Here is a 15,591-nt window from a genome sequence, read left to right on the forward strand (position 1 = left end):
AATTCATCATCAACAGCTCCCGGGAAAACTTTGATCTTAAGTCCATCGTTCCCCAGCAGAGCCACATCAGTGTTTCCATGAAGACATAGCTTTCCCCTTCCGGAGACTCTGCCCTGAACTTTGCAAGTGATTTGGAAGGGTGTGGGAACTGCTGCTGTGGGATAAAGAGTGGTGGGAACAAAGTGCTGAGAAGGAGCCTGATGGCATGTCCACACCAGAGCAGGCTGAAAGGGTCAGGATTCTAAGCGGAGTCCTGTTCCTCTAGTCAGAAATTCCTGCATCCTGGATACAGGCCTTTCTGATGGTAGAGAAGATCTTGCCTCTTGGTTCAACAGGCCCCTTCAACCAGCCCTCACAGCTCCACGGAGCCGGTCCTGGTTACACCTGTATGGCCCTTCCTCTGTGGCATGGGGTCTCTCCCTTTTGGGGACAGCAGGAAGCAGATATAGGGAGAAGTGAGGTCTCTTAGAAGGGGGTCCTACTGACACCTGAAGCCCCTGACTCTGTCTCATTTGTTAAAGTACAACAGGGAAAGGGAGAATGGAGAAGGGAGAGGGTGGGGATGGCTAGAAGCAGCAAAATGGACCTTAAAACTAGGCCACGTGGCTTAAGAACCTGACCTTACAGGGAAGCAAGGGGCAGGATACAATATTTACCAGGTGCAATGCTCACAACACACAATGAGAAGAGTACCATTATTAGCCCAGTTTTACACATGAGGAAATGGAGTTTCAGCATGGTTAAGTGGCTGGCCTGAGGTCACACGCTGATAAAGGAAAACAACACGTGAACATGAACCTGTGTGATGCCAAAATCACTACCGTAGATCCACTACTTCAGCCTCATCCAGTCTTTTGACCTTGAGTCTCCTACTGTCAGCTACAAGCTTGTGACTTGTCGGGGACTGAAAGATGCCCACCTGGATGGTTCTGGGTCAAAAATGTAGTCATCCAGGCTTGGGAGAAACCTGGTCCTGTTTAACATGCCTTGGAATTCTTCTGTTCTACCAGCCTCTGTAGAGACCCAGCTCTGGAGAATAGAGTCCATTATTTTAAAGCCACAAAGCACATCATGGGGATTTATCCCAAAGGAAATAATTTAACATAAGGAAATAGCTGTATGTGCAAAGATGTACTATCTCTGGATTATGGCAGGGGGAGAGTGCAAAAATCCATGTAAATATCTAACCACAGGGAATGGGTAAGTATATTAGGATACTCATGGGAACACTATGCAACCAAGAACACCAGTTACCATGAAAGCTCTTGAGCAGCATGGAATGGCACTCATTCACTGTGTCACAATGATCAGAAAGCACATACGCTGGGGAATGAGGGCTAGAAAAATCAACCGATCTCATTGGTTAGGCTATGGGTGCTATTTATTAAATGCACTCATCAGTGTTTGTACATTTTTCACAAAGCAACAAATTCTCATTTTTTAGGTCTGAAGGCAAAGCCTTGACCCCTTCCCCTAACAACACACACACCCTAGGGTCAGAAATAATATTTATTTGGATCAAGAATTTTGTGACCTGTTAAAATGAAAATCTGCTTGCAGGTATAAGTTATTGATTGGGTCATTATTTGATCTCTCTTCAAAGAGACAGCATAAAAGAGATGGAGGCCAGAATAGCTACATTTTGATTAAGAAGTGGGTTCTAGACTAGCCAAAGAGGGCTAGGATGCTGCCCAAGGAAGGCAGGCCCTGGGAAGCTTCAAATGGCTGTGAGAGCACTGGCATTGCCCAGCACCTTGAAGACTGGAGAGAAAAGGCCAAGGACTTACAACTTGACATTTGGCGGGTGGTAAATGCTTTGGAAGATCAGATGCCCTTGTCTCACATTTTCACAAGCTCTCAGGAAGGAAATTGTGTTTGTTTCCAGGGGTTTCCCCAGTAGTGCTCAATAAATATATTTTAAATTAATCAAGGCATATGATCTTCATCCCCCATCTACTTTTTATAGAAGCTATACATTTCCCCATTTTACAGTCGAGCCAACAGAGCCTGCAGAATGTAAGTGACTGCTGAAGAGCGCAGAGGGAGTTTGTTGCAGAGGTAGGCCTAGCTCCCAGGACTCTACAGGTCTGATTCCTGTTGCCCCTGCCTGGCCAGAGGTATGACTGGGAAGCCTCCTTTCCCTTGTTCTCTGGAGCTTAAAGGAGAGGGGGACACTTGGGATCTTGCTTCCAATTTTGGCAAGAGCCAAAAAGGGAATTGCTTGTAGGTCCCAGTTCTGGGAGGCCCTGGGTAAAAACACTGAGAACTGTCTTTGACCACTCACAGACCAAGGCACCCAGCCATCCATCCACAACCATTTGACATCGTGGTTTAGAGCTTAGACTTTGAGGTTAGTCATGTCTGAGTTTGAGTTCTGACTCATTAGGTTAGCTATTGTGTCCTTAGTAAGTTCCTCAACCTCTCTGAGCTTCAGTTTCCTTACCTGTAAAATGAGGCCATTAAGGGTTTCTACTTCAGAGAGTTGTTATGAGAATCCAATGTAACAATGTAGGTAAAAAAATTTTTTAGTAAGTGTAAGCAGTAACAGTAACATCTGCATTATTCATTGAAGAATCATTTCTCCTGTGCCTCCTGGGTGTCAGGCACAGAGCTGGGCACACAGAGGTCAGACAATGCAGGTCCTGTCTTAGGAGACTCAGGGTCAAGTTGAGGAAAAAGAAAAGGGGTGCTTTGATGGTGCAACCATAGGATATTATGGGAGCACAGAAGAGGAGCATCAAGTTCAACCAGAGGAAGGCTTCCTGGAGGAGGTGACATTGGGGATGCATCTTGGCAGCTGAGAGGGGGTTAGTGACGCACGCCAGACCAGAGCAGCTCATGGGCATTGTCGTAAAGAGACCAACCCACACGCTGACATCACAAAATCACAGAAATGCATATAAGTTCTCAAAGTACCCACAGTGATAGCCACACATATAGGCGTCCAAATGGGGACACAGATATACACAGAAAGAGACGTACCAAGAGACACAGGGACAAACAGAAGGAACATACGCATACACTCATAAGCAGGTCTCAGGAGAACTCATTCAGAAACAACACACACTCACTAACCTACACATGACTCCCACTGAGGTTTAGAGGCCATTCGAAGCTTTGGCCCTGAGATCAAACCCAGACTATTCTTTCTTTTTTTCTCTGCTCAGCTCACAGCCTACAGCAGTGCTGGCAGGTTTCAGATGCCAGCAGTTCTTTATAAATCCTTGCCCCCCTGACAGATCAGAGGCATCCATGGCAGGTGACAGATTGTTGGAGGGGGTTGGGTGAGAGAGGGGGCTGGAAAGAGATCTATTGTGGGTTGTGCACAGCCTGGTCCCACCTTTCCCTGGGAAGTGGCGGGGGACAGGAGTGTCAAAGATCTAACAAACTATATGACACTTCCAGCAATAAAAGAAGAGATAAGAAATACTTGTCCTTGAAGATGCCAAGGGCGGTATGATTCTTGCCAACTGTGAGTATCCTGGCGAGGGAAGAGAGGACAGGGAAGCCACTGATGATAAAGTAAACAATGGGTGCCTGGCTGTGCTGACTGCAGCAGGATGGATTCAGGCTGAGCGGAAAGAAGGGTTTTCTCACTGAGAGGGTTGTTAAACATTGTGACGTGTAGCTAGAGAGCTTCCTTCTTTGTTCATAAAGACCAGAATAGCACCTGTCTCTCTGGGTTAGAGCTGCCTGCCGGGAGGCAGTGGGGTGAACCAAGTAACTTTAATCAATGACCCCTTTCCCCCACTTTCTGGGCCCAGAAGCCCAAATGAGAATTAAGCCATATCCCAAGCAACCGCACGACTGAGCACTCTTTGTTGCTGACATTGGAGACTATATTTACTTTCAACTCTCGTTTCTATGTCTGTAATTTGCTGATTGTATTTGGGCTGCAGGGAACAAATATTAAATTTGATAAGGCCTGCTGCCACTGAGGCAGGGCCATCTGTCTGGGCGATATATGTGCCAACAAGTAACTGAGACAAGAGCGTTCCAATGAGAGGGCAGCAAATCCCAGGGTTTGTGTATAAACAAAGAGAAAAGAGAAGGCAAAGTGAACATTCAGATGAACTGATATTCTAAGTGTTGTTCTCACCATCTCTTTGACACATCCGCCCTCAGAGTTCTTAGGAGACTGGCATAAGAGTTTTGGGAAACATAGGAAGAAGAAGACGATGTGGACAAGCTGATAAGGGCTCTGGCTGGTGTCACTTCCCCCTAATATTTACAACTGGCTCCATGCTGCTGCAGTTTTATCAATGTGGAGTATTTGGGGGTCACCTAAGGTCAGACTGAACCGGAAGGTGACACTCCTGTGGACAAGAGAAGCAGTCTCTTCCCCCCGTCTTTTGAGGCCAAATAAAGTTCAGCGGCTCAAAAGCCACTGAAGTCTAAATAAGCAAAAAGAGTCTTCAAAGTTTTTTTTTTTTTTTAGGCTTTGTCAAGTTTTTTTTTTAAGAAATATATACATTATATAAGCATTTTCTAACAGCAAAAAAAAAGTGAAGTACAGTAAAGTTTTCATAAAATTTATTTCAAAGTTAATAGTCCTCACATTCTTGATTGAACAAGAAATCTACCCATCTTAGCCTAGCCAACTCCTATGCATCTGTCAAGGCCCCATTCAAATACCCTCTCCTCTACGAAGCTGTCATGATCACTGGCTGAGTTAGTCACTCCTTCTTCCCATAGTTCCTTGTATCTACTTCCGAGTAGTAGTATTTAACACATGCTATAAAAATATTTTATTTAGATTTCTCTCTCCTCCATTGGGTTTCACAATCCTTGGAGCCAGCGGTGATGGCTTGATAATAATAATCAATTTAGCATCATGATTGTAAATGCCCAGACTATGGAGTGAAAGAGACTTGGTTTCAAATCCTGACTCTGTCACTAACTAGCTGAGAGACCTTAGGGAAAGTTACTTAACCTCTTTGAGCCTCAAGTTCCTCATCTGTAGAATGGGGATTAAAACACCTACCTTATAAGTTGTATGGTTATGTGAATTATATCTCAATAAAACTGTTACAAAAAAAACTTACCCTAAAGGGCTGTTTTACAGATTAAATGAGATAACAAATGGATAACTTCTGCACACAGCCAGGCATGTATTAAGCAGTCAATAAATGGTTGTTATTATTGTTAATCGTAAACCATTGCCTCTATACTCTGACAGCCTAACCCAGGTCTGGCATATGGTAGGGTTCAATAATCATTTGCTGAGTAAATCAGACAAACAGACTTGGAGTGTCTCATATTCCCGGCCAAAAGTACTCAGCTGATTAATTATATTTCTGGAAAAAATTCATATGAACCTCCTGAGGATTAAATGGTATCTGCAATTTTGGAGCCCACGAGATGAATAACATTACACAAGGGAGAGTCGTAAATTAGTAGTCAGATCCCTAATTAGTAATTCCCTGCATCATTTTTGGACTGTCTGTTTGTGGTTAAAAGGTTATAATGATGTTCCTGCTGGGAAAATAAGACTCTGAATTTTATGAGAGGTGAAAAGTTTTCCACTTCGTGACCATCTAAACCTAAGTGGCAGCAAAGAAACAGATGGAAGAATTAAGTACTCCACCCTCACCCCCAGAGTGGATGTTATTGCCCCAAGGAAGGAAAATAAACCCCAGAAAGATTTTCTGTCGCTGTTGTCTGACAAATTTCAGTCTGTAGCATCTTTAGAGCTGGAAAGGCCATTGGATATCATCTAGTCCAATGGGTTTCAAATATTTTTAAGACATGGAACTCTTTTTTAAAAAGAAATTTTAATGGGCAAGTCTAACATATTAATAAAACTGGGGCAGCTTTTAATAAAATTTGGAGTGGAGGGAGAAAAAGCCCTACACACGGAGGTTTCCCACTCTCTTCCCCCCAACAGCAGCCACCAAGATGGCCCTGCAGAACCTTGAGTGCAGTGCATATACAAAACTGAAGAAGATAGATCTCCAGAAAGTTATTTAGAGTCTGTTAAGATGACATGAACTAAAAGCTAACAAATAGAAGCTCTAGACACTGGATAAACAAATGTACTTCCTGCAGCCTTCTGAATGATGACATAACTGAGAGAGGTATTATGGTGATTATGGTATGGTGAAAAGAGCAAGATGCCATAAATCTTCTAGGGGCACAAGCTTGCCTTCTAACATTTCTGTTGACCAGATGCAGAGCATCTCCTAGAGGGGGATATTGCTAAGGGCTCTGTGCATCGTAAGGAGCTGCCCCGTTGCAGTCACAGCTCACACACATCGGCCTCTTGCCCTTTCTCACCTGTGAGTGAAAACCTTGCAAAGGGTGCCCTGCTCTACCCCTTGGTGGCCTACCTTGGGCTGGAAGACGTGATTCTCCTTCCCAAGGTGGTCCACGATTCCAAAGATGCACAGTGGCCCAGCGAAGCCCAGCAGGTCAGCCAAGATGCGGAAAGTGCTGCTGAGGACCAGGCGCCTTCCGAAGGCATGGCAGAGGGCCTGCCAGATGGCCCGGGCACCCTGTGTGCTTTGCATGTCCTTCCGCTGTCCAGAGAGACCCATGGCCAGGTCAGAGTGGCTGAGGGCCCGTTCACAGCAGGGCCCAGCCTCCCAGGGAGCTCCTGGCTCCTGCTGCAAAAAGGTGAACTCCAGGAAGAAATTATGGAACCATCAAGTGTGTGGTTGTGTGGGTCCATACGGGGACCCAACATGGTCCAGATGGGGAAACTGAGGCCAGATGATGGATCAAGGTCACACAGCTGGTCAGGGACTACATGGTGAGCACAGCACTGTAATGAGGGAGTAACACATGCCAGTCCAGTGCCACCGTGTCTGCCTCAGTGTCTCCCCTTGAAGCTAGGGCAGAAGCAGTGAAGGAGCACTGGGCTGGGAGTCAGGCAACCGGCTCTACTACCTACCAGCTATGGGCCACCTCCGGGGAGGTCACAGCCTTTCTCAGGGTCTCAGTTTCCTCATCAGTGATTTGGAGAGATGCCTGCCTGGCCCAAATCATAGAGTTATTGTAAGGATCAGTCTACTAATGCCCCTGCTCTCCAAATGGGTAAAAATTCCCACCTTTACAGTCACTGGGCTCCAAAAGGAAGAGCACAGGGCATGGGAAATCAGTACCTCCCTTCAGGGCCTCAGTTTCTCCACATGGACAATGAAAGTGTTAGGCCAGATGAGCTAAACTGTGAGGGCCATTCCAGCTGTGACTGTCCTATGAGTCTTTGGTCTTGGACTTGTCTCTGGTTCACTGTGTGACTTAGGGCAAGCTTCTTCCTCTCACTGGGACTCAGTTTCCCCACTGTCCCATCAGGGTTTGACCTGATACTTTCTGATGTCCCCATCTGTGACTCTAAACCAGAGAGCAGGGAATGGATGGTGTGGCCATGCCCCCACTGACCTCCTGGGCATCGAAGGCCTCGCAGAGCCGCTGGTAGTTGGTGAGGGCCCTCATGGCAATGGGCAGCTTCCCAATGGCTCGGAGATCAATGGGCTTCTTGTGGGCCGTCTTGATGAAGGCGTTCATCCACCAGTAGGTGCCTTTGGACAGCAGGTTCACGAAGGGCTGCAGGAAGCGCACCCCCAGGTCCTGCAGGTCCTCTGGGGGCTTCACTTCCCTCGGCATCTTGAAGAAGATGTATCTCTGTGGGGCACACGGGTCACTGGGGATGGGTAAGTGCACCTTCTCACCACCCTCCATTCTGCCTCAGCAAAGATCTGGGGTTGTGACATCCCACCCTTGACCTCTAATAGATGGGGCCATCGTTTGCCTATTCCCAGGAAAAGGATCCCCCAACTCCTCTTGGCTACCAGTGCCAGGGCCTCCTGACTCATAACCCTTCATCGAGGGCCACTCAGAATCCCCTGGGGTGGGGTGGGGTGGGGAGGAGGAGGAATCTCCCATATACCATCTTCTCCTACAATTCTGAAGATGCCATTGTGTTTCATGTAGGGTTTGCAGAATATGGAGCCATGCAGACCCGGGTTTGAATCCTGCCTCCTCCGCTTACTAGCAAGGCGCCTTTGGACACATCTCATCTAAAGTGTATCCTCATCTAAAAAGGGGATGATGTGAGGGTCAGTGGAGGTAGGGAATATAGAAGCCTCTATAGCCTGCAAATCACCAACTAAAGCAGAGGAGTCAGAGAATGCAGATTAAAGTAGCACTTTATGCTCATCAGACTGGCGCAAATTAGAAATGGCTATAGCCCCCCTTGCTGGTTGGAGAAAGGGAAAGCGCTTTCTGATTCACTGCTGGTAGGTTACAGCATTTCTGGATGGTAATCTGCAGCATCAATTAACATTTAAAATACACAGACCCTTTGAGCCAGTAACTCCACTCCTTGGATTCTCTCCATAGAAAGAAAAGCAGCAATACATAAAGATATAGGTATGTTGAATATGCCATTATTTATGAAGGTAAAAAGTTGGCAACAAAGTGAATGCCCATCAATAGGGTAATGGCTGAATAAATTATGGCTCATCCACACGATGGAATATTATGCAGCCATTAGGAAGCTAAAGTAACCATCTCAGACTTGGAGGGAGTCACAAGGGATATCTGTTAGATGAGAAAAGCAAGCTGTGAAAAACTATGTATAATATGATCCTATTTTTATAAAACTAATATTGAAAGAAAAAACAATACTTATATGTGTTGAGAAGAAATTCTTAACAGATACAAGTATGTGGTATTATATTAATAAAAGCAAAGAATGGAAGGCCACATACTAGGCTGTTAATCTGGGTTACCTGGGGAGAGAAAGGTTGGGGAAGGGGAGGGTATGACTCTCAGAGAGGGAAAGGGGGCAAGCAAAAATGCTAAAAACAAGACATGTATGCAGCCACATTCACCACATTTACTCATTCATGTGTAACTATATGAATACATTAAAATAAGCCTCCCTGACCTCAAAAAGAAAAAAAATAAATCGAACAAACTCAGAGAAGCCAGTACCTGAAGCTTTTATTTCCTCTCTATGGGATTAAACCCAGACTCCTACAGCCTCAGCTGTCACTTCCTCTCCCCCTGGGAGCCTGGAGTAGAGGGCAGCTGGGCCGGATGGAATGTCCCTCCTGAAACTTTTCCCACTGGCCTCAACTCTCCTTTTGGGAGCAGGTAAAAGGAGCTGACTCCTTCTAGGGTTTGGCTAAGAAGAGGGTGGGGACCCACACCCAGGCGCAGGACACGGGTCAGAAGCCCCGCCCTGGCCCAGGTGTGTCCTCAGGTGGGTGGCAGCCCAGGAGTGGCCTGCTTACCCTCACCCTGATGACGTTGACCTCCACGAGGAGCAGCATCCCGTAGAGGATCACCAGCAGCCCCGTGAGGCAGAAGCGCAGCTGCGAGAAGCCGATGGCGTGGTCGTAGAACTTGACAAACTTGATAGTCTTGGTGATGAAGGCCAAGGTCCAGTAGACTAGCAGGGCTGCCGAGGAGAGACAAGAGAGCACGGAGGATGTGTGTGCACATATTTACGTGTGTGTGTGCAACTGTGTGGAAGAGGACAGAAAATAAGTGTGTCAGGGAAGACGTGTGTGTGTGGACAAGCAAGTGTCATGGGTGTGAGTATGCACATTTCTGAGTAAAGGGGTGTCCGTGTGTGTGAATATATGAGTGTGTAATTTTGAGACGATTGTGCATACATTAAAACGTTCATGATAGGCATGTTCAAAAATAATAATCATCTTACAAGTCAAGATGGTCAGCCAAATTTCCCTTTACAATAAATAAGAAGAAAAATAGTGGAATTATTTCTTAAATTTAACTAAGTTATAGGCACCATACCAAATAAGCACTTTAAAAGTATTTATCTCATTTATTTCTTATATTAGCCTTGTGAAGGAAGTCCTGCTGTCATGCTCAGTTTAACAGACAAAGGAATCGAGGCTCAGAAAGGTTTGGTAACTGATCTAAGGTCACACAGCCATTAAGTGGACTAGCCTAGTGCCAGAGCCTGTGCATGTAGGCTCCACCCTACAATGGCTTCCTTGAGGAATTCCCAAGCTGGGAAGATCTTAAAGGTCCTTCAATCTAGCCCTTTCATTTAACAGATGAGGAACCTGAGGCACAGAGAGAGGAGGTGACATGCCCAAGCTCACTGCAAGTTAGTGACAGACGGAGGGTGAGGGCCTAGGTCCCTGGCCCCCAAGTCCAGAGTCCACTACGGCATGATGATGCTCCTCAGGGAGCCTGGGGAGTGGGAGATACAAAAAAATGAGTCACAGTCCTGAGAGGCAGTGTGTATAGTGGTTAGAGCTGGGCCTGCAGCCAGATACGCCTGGGCACAGATCCTCTGACTTAATAGCTATGTGACCTTGGGTGAGTCATTTAACCCATCTAGGCTTCAGTTTCTTCATCCATAAATGGAAATAATTATAGTACTACCTCAAAAGTCGTCAAGAGCAATGTATGGAGAGCACTTAGCACAGTGAGCCTGGTGCACAGTGGGTGCTCTTTGGATATCAGCTGTTAATATATTTGTTATCTCCAGATTTCAGACCTTGGACCATAAACATCAGGAGCCATCTGTGAATTCTATCCTGTAAATTCCCACCCACCCCCATCCAAATCCACCAATAAACTACAGCCAGCTGGTGACAACAAAAGACAGCAGTAACTAAGTCCCCCTTTAGGGGGTGCTTTAGCATAGGCAGTCCTTCCCCAATTACCCCCTAGAGTCATATGCTCTGCGATATATGATATATATGATCTTATATATGATATAAGGTCAGCCTAAATGCCTAGAGCTCCTCTCTAGAGGAATCACAGAGAGGGAAGGGGACTGTCACCCTGCCTTCATCCCTAGGTGGGCCAGGACATAAATGCCAGGGCATCTCTTGGGCACAAAAGCTGAGGTCTGTCCCAGCCAGGCTCTGGGCTGGGAACTAGGTTGAGACATTGAACTGGGGAGGGACAAATGCCACCTGAGTGAGAGCATTAGCATAGAGGGCAGGAGCATCCGCTTCTGGTCCCAGCCCTCAAGACTGGGATGATGTCCCTCAGCTGGGTCAGGTCTCCAGGTCACAAGGAATCCCCCCTAGCTGGGGGACATCCCCCTGCATCCACACCTATACTCTCCCAACAGACTATCCCAGGCACCAGAACCTCTTTAGACCTTCGTGAGGGTTCCTCCTGAGGCCAAGACTTTAAAATATGTCTCAGATTGGTCTTGCCTCTAACACGTAACAGATATGGTTTGATTTGATCTTTATAAGAACGCTATGCCTTAGGCAGGGACTTACTCTTCCTGTTCAGATGGGGAAACTGAGGCTCAGAGAGCCTGAGTGTCTTGTCCAAGGTCACACAGGGAGTTAGTTGAGGACCCAGGACTAAGCCCAGGGGTTATTTCCACAGTCCCATCCTACAGTGCTGAGCCCTCAGCCTGTTGCCAGACACAGCAGCATTTGGTAAAAACTTAGTGCATGTCTGAGAGAACAGGAGAAAGGAAAGAAAGTAGTAAAACACAGGGGCTGCTGGTGAGTTTTAAACTCTGAATTCCCATTACCTCTGCTTCTTCCCTCCCTTTCCTCTCCCTCATCTCCACATCCTACCTATTACCAAATTCTATTTTACCTCCTAATTATCTTGAATCCATTCACTTCTGTCCATCTGGGTGGCCACCTGGGTCAGGTCGCCATCATGTCTCCCCAGGACTGCCTTAAGAGCTTTCTCATGGTTTCCCCACTTCCCCTCTTGCCCTCCTCCAACCTAGCCTCCGTAGAGCAATACATTCAATCAAATATGATCTCAACACACTCATGTTCATAGCAGCATTATTTGTAATAGCCAAAAGGTGGAAGCAACCCAACTGCCCATTGATGGATGAATGGATAAACAAAACATGGTGTGTGTGTGTGTGTGTGTATACACACACACACACACACACACACAATGGAATATCATTCAGCCTGAAAAAGGAAGAACATTCTGATACGTGCTACAACATGGCTGAAACCTGAGAATATAATAAGTTAAATGAACCAGTCACAAATGGACAAAATAGTGCATGATTCCACTTATACGAGGTGCCTAATGTAGTCAGATTCATAGAGACAGAAAGTATTATCGAATGACGGTTTCGAGGGGTTGAGGGGAGTTATTGTTTAATGGGAAGATGAAAGAGTTTTGGAGATGGATGGTAGTGATAGTTACCCAACAATGTGAATGTATTGAGTGCCACTGAACTGTACACTTAAAAGTGGTTAAAATGGTAAGTTTCATGTTATGCATATGTGAACACATACACACACACATCCCAATCCTCAATGGCTTCCCATCGCCCTTGGGATAAAGAATAATGCCTGTAGTGTGGCCTTCAAGGTCTTGCCCCACCTGTCACTCCAACCTTCAAAGTTCAGCTCCCTTCTGCTCTCTGCACTTCAGCTGCTGTGTTTTGCCCAGATTTCCTAATGTGCTTTGCATCTTCTGCCTCTGGGCCTTTGCACATGCTGCTCCTTCTGCCGGAAGCATTCCCCTGTCCCTTCTCGCAGTTAGTTCCTACCTATCCTTCAGTTCTCAGCTCAAACATGACTTTCTCACAGAACACCCTCTGACCTCACCTGGGTCCAGGACCAAGGTTACTTTGTGGGACAATGTAAGCCGCATCATGGGTCACCTTTCTGCAGGACTCCAGACCTGTGACCGGACAGTAGCTCCCTCAAAGGGCCAGCTATTCCCCTAATACCTGCTGCCCTGCAGCTCATGGGGTGCATCCTCTTCCCTTTTCCCTGTTCTAGAATTTCTGGCTTTGTGGAGAGCAAAGCTCTACCAAAGGGGGGAGTTAGTCTTTGTTCCTTGGAGAAGGACTGGTCCATCCATGGGTGGTCATTTGTGCTTTGCGGAGAGAACATTATGCACTTTCTGGAGAATGAGAAAATGAACTCGCCAGATGCCCAGACAGGGTGTTTCCAGGGGCACCGGTCAGCCAGGCCTCATGGTTAATGAGAGGTCTCTGTGCATGAGGAGCTGCTTCAGACACTGGCATGGCAGGCTCTCTGAAGCTTGTATTTTTTTTTTTTTGCGGTATGTGGGCCTCTCACTGTTGTGGCCTCTCCCGTTGCGGAGCACAGGCTCCGGACACGCAGGCTCAATGGCCATGGCTCATGGGCCAAGCCGCTCCGCGGCATGTGGGATCCTCCCAGACCGGGGCACGAACCCGTGTCCCCTGCATCGGCAGGCGGACTCTCAACCACTGCGCCACCAGGGAAGCCCTGAAGCTTGTATTTAACACCTCTCCACCTGTTGCCCCCTAGTCCCCCAACCACACTCACTTGGGGGCCCCTGGGGTGGGGGCATCACCTGGATGATCCTGATGGAGCCAGCTCCCACCTTACACAGGCAGGTAGACCTGTGATTAGCTTGGGAAACTTCCTCTACCCACTCATGACACCGTGCTATCTCTGGCTTAGCACAGAGAGTTCCAGACTCCAGATGTCAATTAGATGCTATGATTCCTAAAAATCATAGTCTGACTTAATGACACACGGTCTGACCACAGCCTAACAGTCAGATGTACAGCCCCGGCCTTAGACATGCAGACTGAGCCCCACACAGAGGCAGATCTGTGGATTTATACCTCTGGCCTAAGCACAGTCAGAGGACCCTTAGACACACAGCCTCAGCCTTTTTAAGAGCCTGCTTGGGTGCCAGACTCCTGGGATCTAAACCTGGCTCTGAGGACTTCCCTGGTGGTCCTGTGATTAAGAATTCACCTTCCAATGCAGGGGACTTGGTTCGATCCCTGGTCGGGGAATTAATATCCCACATGCCGTGAGGCAACTAAGCTCGTGCGCCACAACTGGAGGGCCCGCGCACCACAACTACTGAGCCCGTGCGCCACAACTAGAAAAAAGCCTGCGTGCCGCAATGAAGAGCCCACACGCCGCAATGAAAGATCCCGCATGCCACAACTAAGACCCAGTGCAGCCAAATAAATAAATAAATATTAACAAACAAACAAACAACTTGGCTCTGGCCCTTGACTAGCTGGGGAGACTAGTGCAAACCACTTAACTTCTGAGCCTCGGTCTCCTGATCTATAAAAGGGAAATAATAATGGTACCTACCTCATAGAGTTGTAAGGATTAAATGAGTTAATATATGTAAAATGCTTAGGATCGTGCCTGACACATAGCAGGTGCTAAATGAGTCTTCACTGTTATTATTTGTAACCTCTCTGAGTTTCAGTGTTCACATCTGTAAAATGGGGATAGCAACAGTATAAGAGGGAGAGTGTGGGGGTTAAGTGAGATAATGCATGGAGGAAGCTTAGCATTGAGCCTGGCACACAACACACACTCAGTAAATGTCAACAGCCATCACCGTTGTTTCTGACTGGGACCCCGGCCACATGGTGTCAGAAGGTCTAAGCGGGCACTCCTAAATGTTGGCAAACCACAGGCTCTGGTCCTGGGGCCCTTCTCTTTCCTCCAGGTTACCTCATTTGGGCTCAAGATGCCACCTATAAAGCCGTGACTATCTTAGACCTCCTCTGGAACGCCCAACTTGTTTATCTAACTGACCGCCTGACACTTGAGCTGGCTGTTTCAAACTCAACTGTGGCCTAAACACCCCAACTCCTGCTCCTTTGTCATGTCAGTTACGAATACCGCTGTTCACCCATGTACTCTGGCCCAAAGCCTAGGAGTCTTCCTTGTTCCTCTCCTGGCCCCTGACCTCATCTCCTACCATTCTTCCCTGGGCTCATTTGCCTTCGACCATACTAACCTCTTTGCCAAGTTTGTTCCTATCAGAAGGCCTTTGCACTTGCTGTGCCATTTGCATGGAAACATCTACCCCCAAATATCTGCATGCTCACTCTTATCAGAGACCTCCTCTGAGCATCCTATACAGACAGCAACACGGCCTTCACTCTCTACCCCTTACCCAGCTCTATGTTCTTCATAGCATCATCACTACTTATTTGTTTGTTCGTCTGTTTACTGTCTTTGCTTGTACGTCCCCTCCACCAGACTGGAAGCTCCACAATGGCAAGAATTTTTCTTCTCTACTTCTGAACCTCTTAGAACAGTGCCTGGCACATAGTAAGTCCTCAGCAAACATTATCTGAAGGAACAAATAGAAGTACCTATCCCTCCCCATTTCCCACTCCTCCCCTTTCCCTACCAATCAGCAGCTTGGGGAAGTTGGAGGTCTCAATGTTGTGATAGTAGATCACAGAGGTGACAGCAGCCATGAACGCCATCCCGGCCGGCATGTACAGGTGGAGATGGCGGGACTTGGTCACCCTGAGATAAGGGCAAGAGAGACGGGGGGAGAGAGAGAGAGAGAGAGAGAGAGAGAAAATGTAGATGAGCTGCGTCGTACCCTAACAGAGTAGCCCAGGCCTCATGCTTAGGGCACAGCACACAGTGGGGCCTGCAGAACACACATACCATATAGTTCCATACCATATGCTGGCAGCTCTGCCCAGCCCATACCCCAAACACACCTGTTAATTAAGGGGCCCAGGCGTTCACACAGAGATGCTATGAGAGCTCGGTGTTCAGGCTTTGAAATTCATGGCCTTCTCTCTCTGGGTTCACGCTTACAGAATCTGGCATAGGGGAGCTGGCCTTGGCAGTCGCAGCTGCAAAGCTTCTGGCTTGGAAC

At 47.2% G+C, this 15,591-nt stretch overlaps 1 protein-coding gene across 8 annotated transcripts in view; it reads right to left on the bottom strand.

The window, feature by feature from the left end:
• ABCC8 (ATP binding cassette subfamily C member 8) overlaps window positions 1-15,591 on the bottom strand; it is a gene marked incomplete at both ends in the record, with an annotated part of 75,773 nt that overhangs the window by 54,775 nt on the left and 5,407 nt on the right. For 6 of the 8 annotated variants that reach the window (XM_079708688.1, XM_079708687.1, XM_079708686.1 and 3 more), the window contains 4 exons: window positions 6,330-6,518; window positions 7,381-7,623; window positions 9,240-9,406; window positions 15,106-15,227. In XM_079708688.1, coding sequence (XP_079564814.1) covers window positions 6,330-6,518; window positions 7,381-7,623; window positions 9,240-9,406; window positions 15,106-15,227 — 721 coding nt within the window. The remainder of the gene's footprint in view (window positions 1-6,329; window positions 6,519-7,380; window positions 7,624-9,239; window positions 9,407-15,105; window positions 15,228-15,591) is intronic. The other 2 variants (XM_079708690.1, XM_079708689.1) reach the window with 1 other exon arrangement.

The sequence above is a fragment of the Hyperoodon ampullatus genome, assembly GCF_949752795.1.
Source record: "Hyperoodon ampullatus genome assembly, chromosome: 7".
NCBI classification, from domain to species: Eukaryota; Metazoa; Chordata; class Mammalia; order Artiodactyla; family Ziphiidae; genus Hyperoodon; species Hyperoodon ampullatus.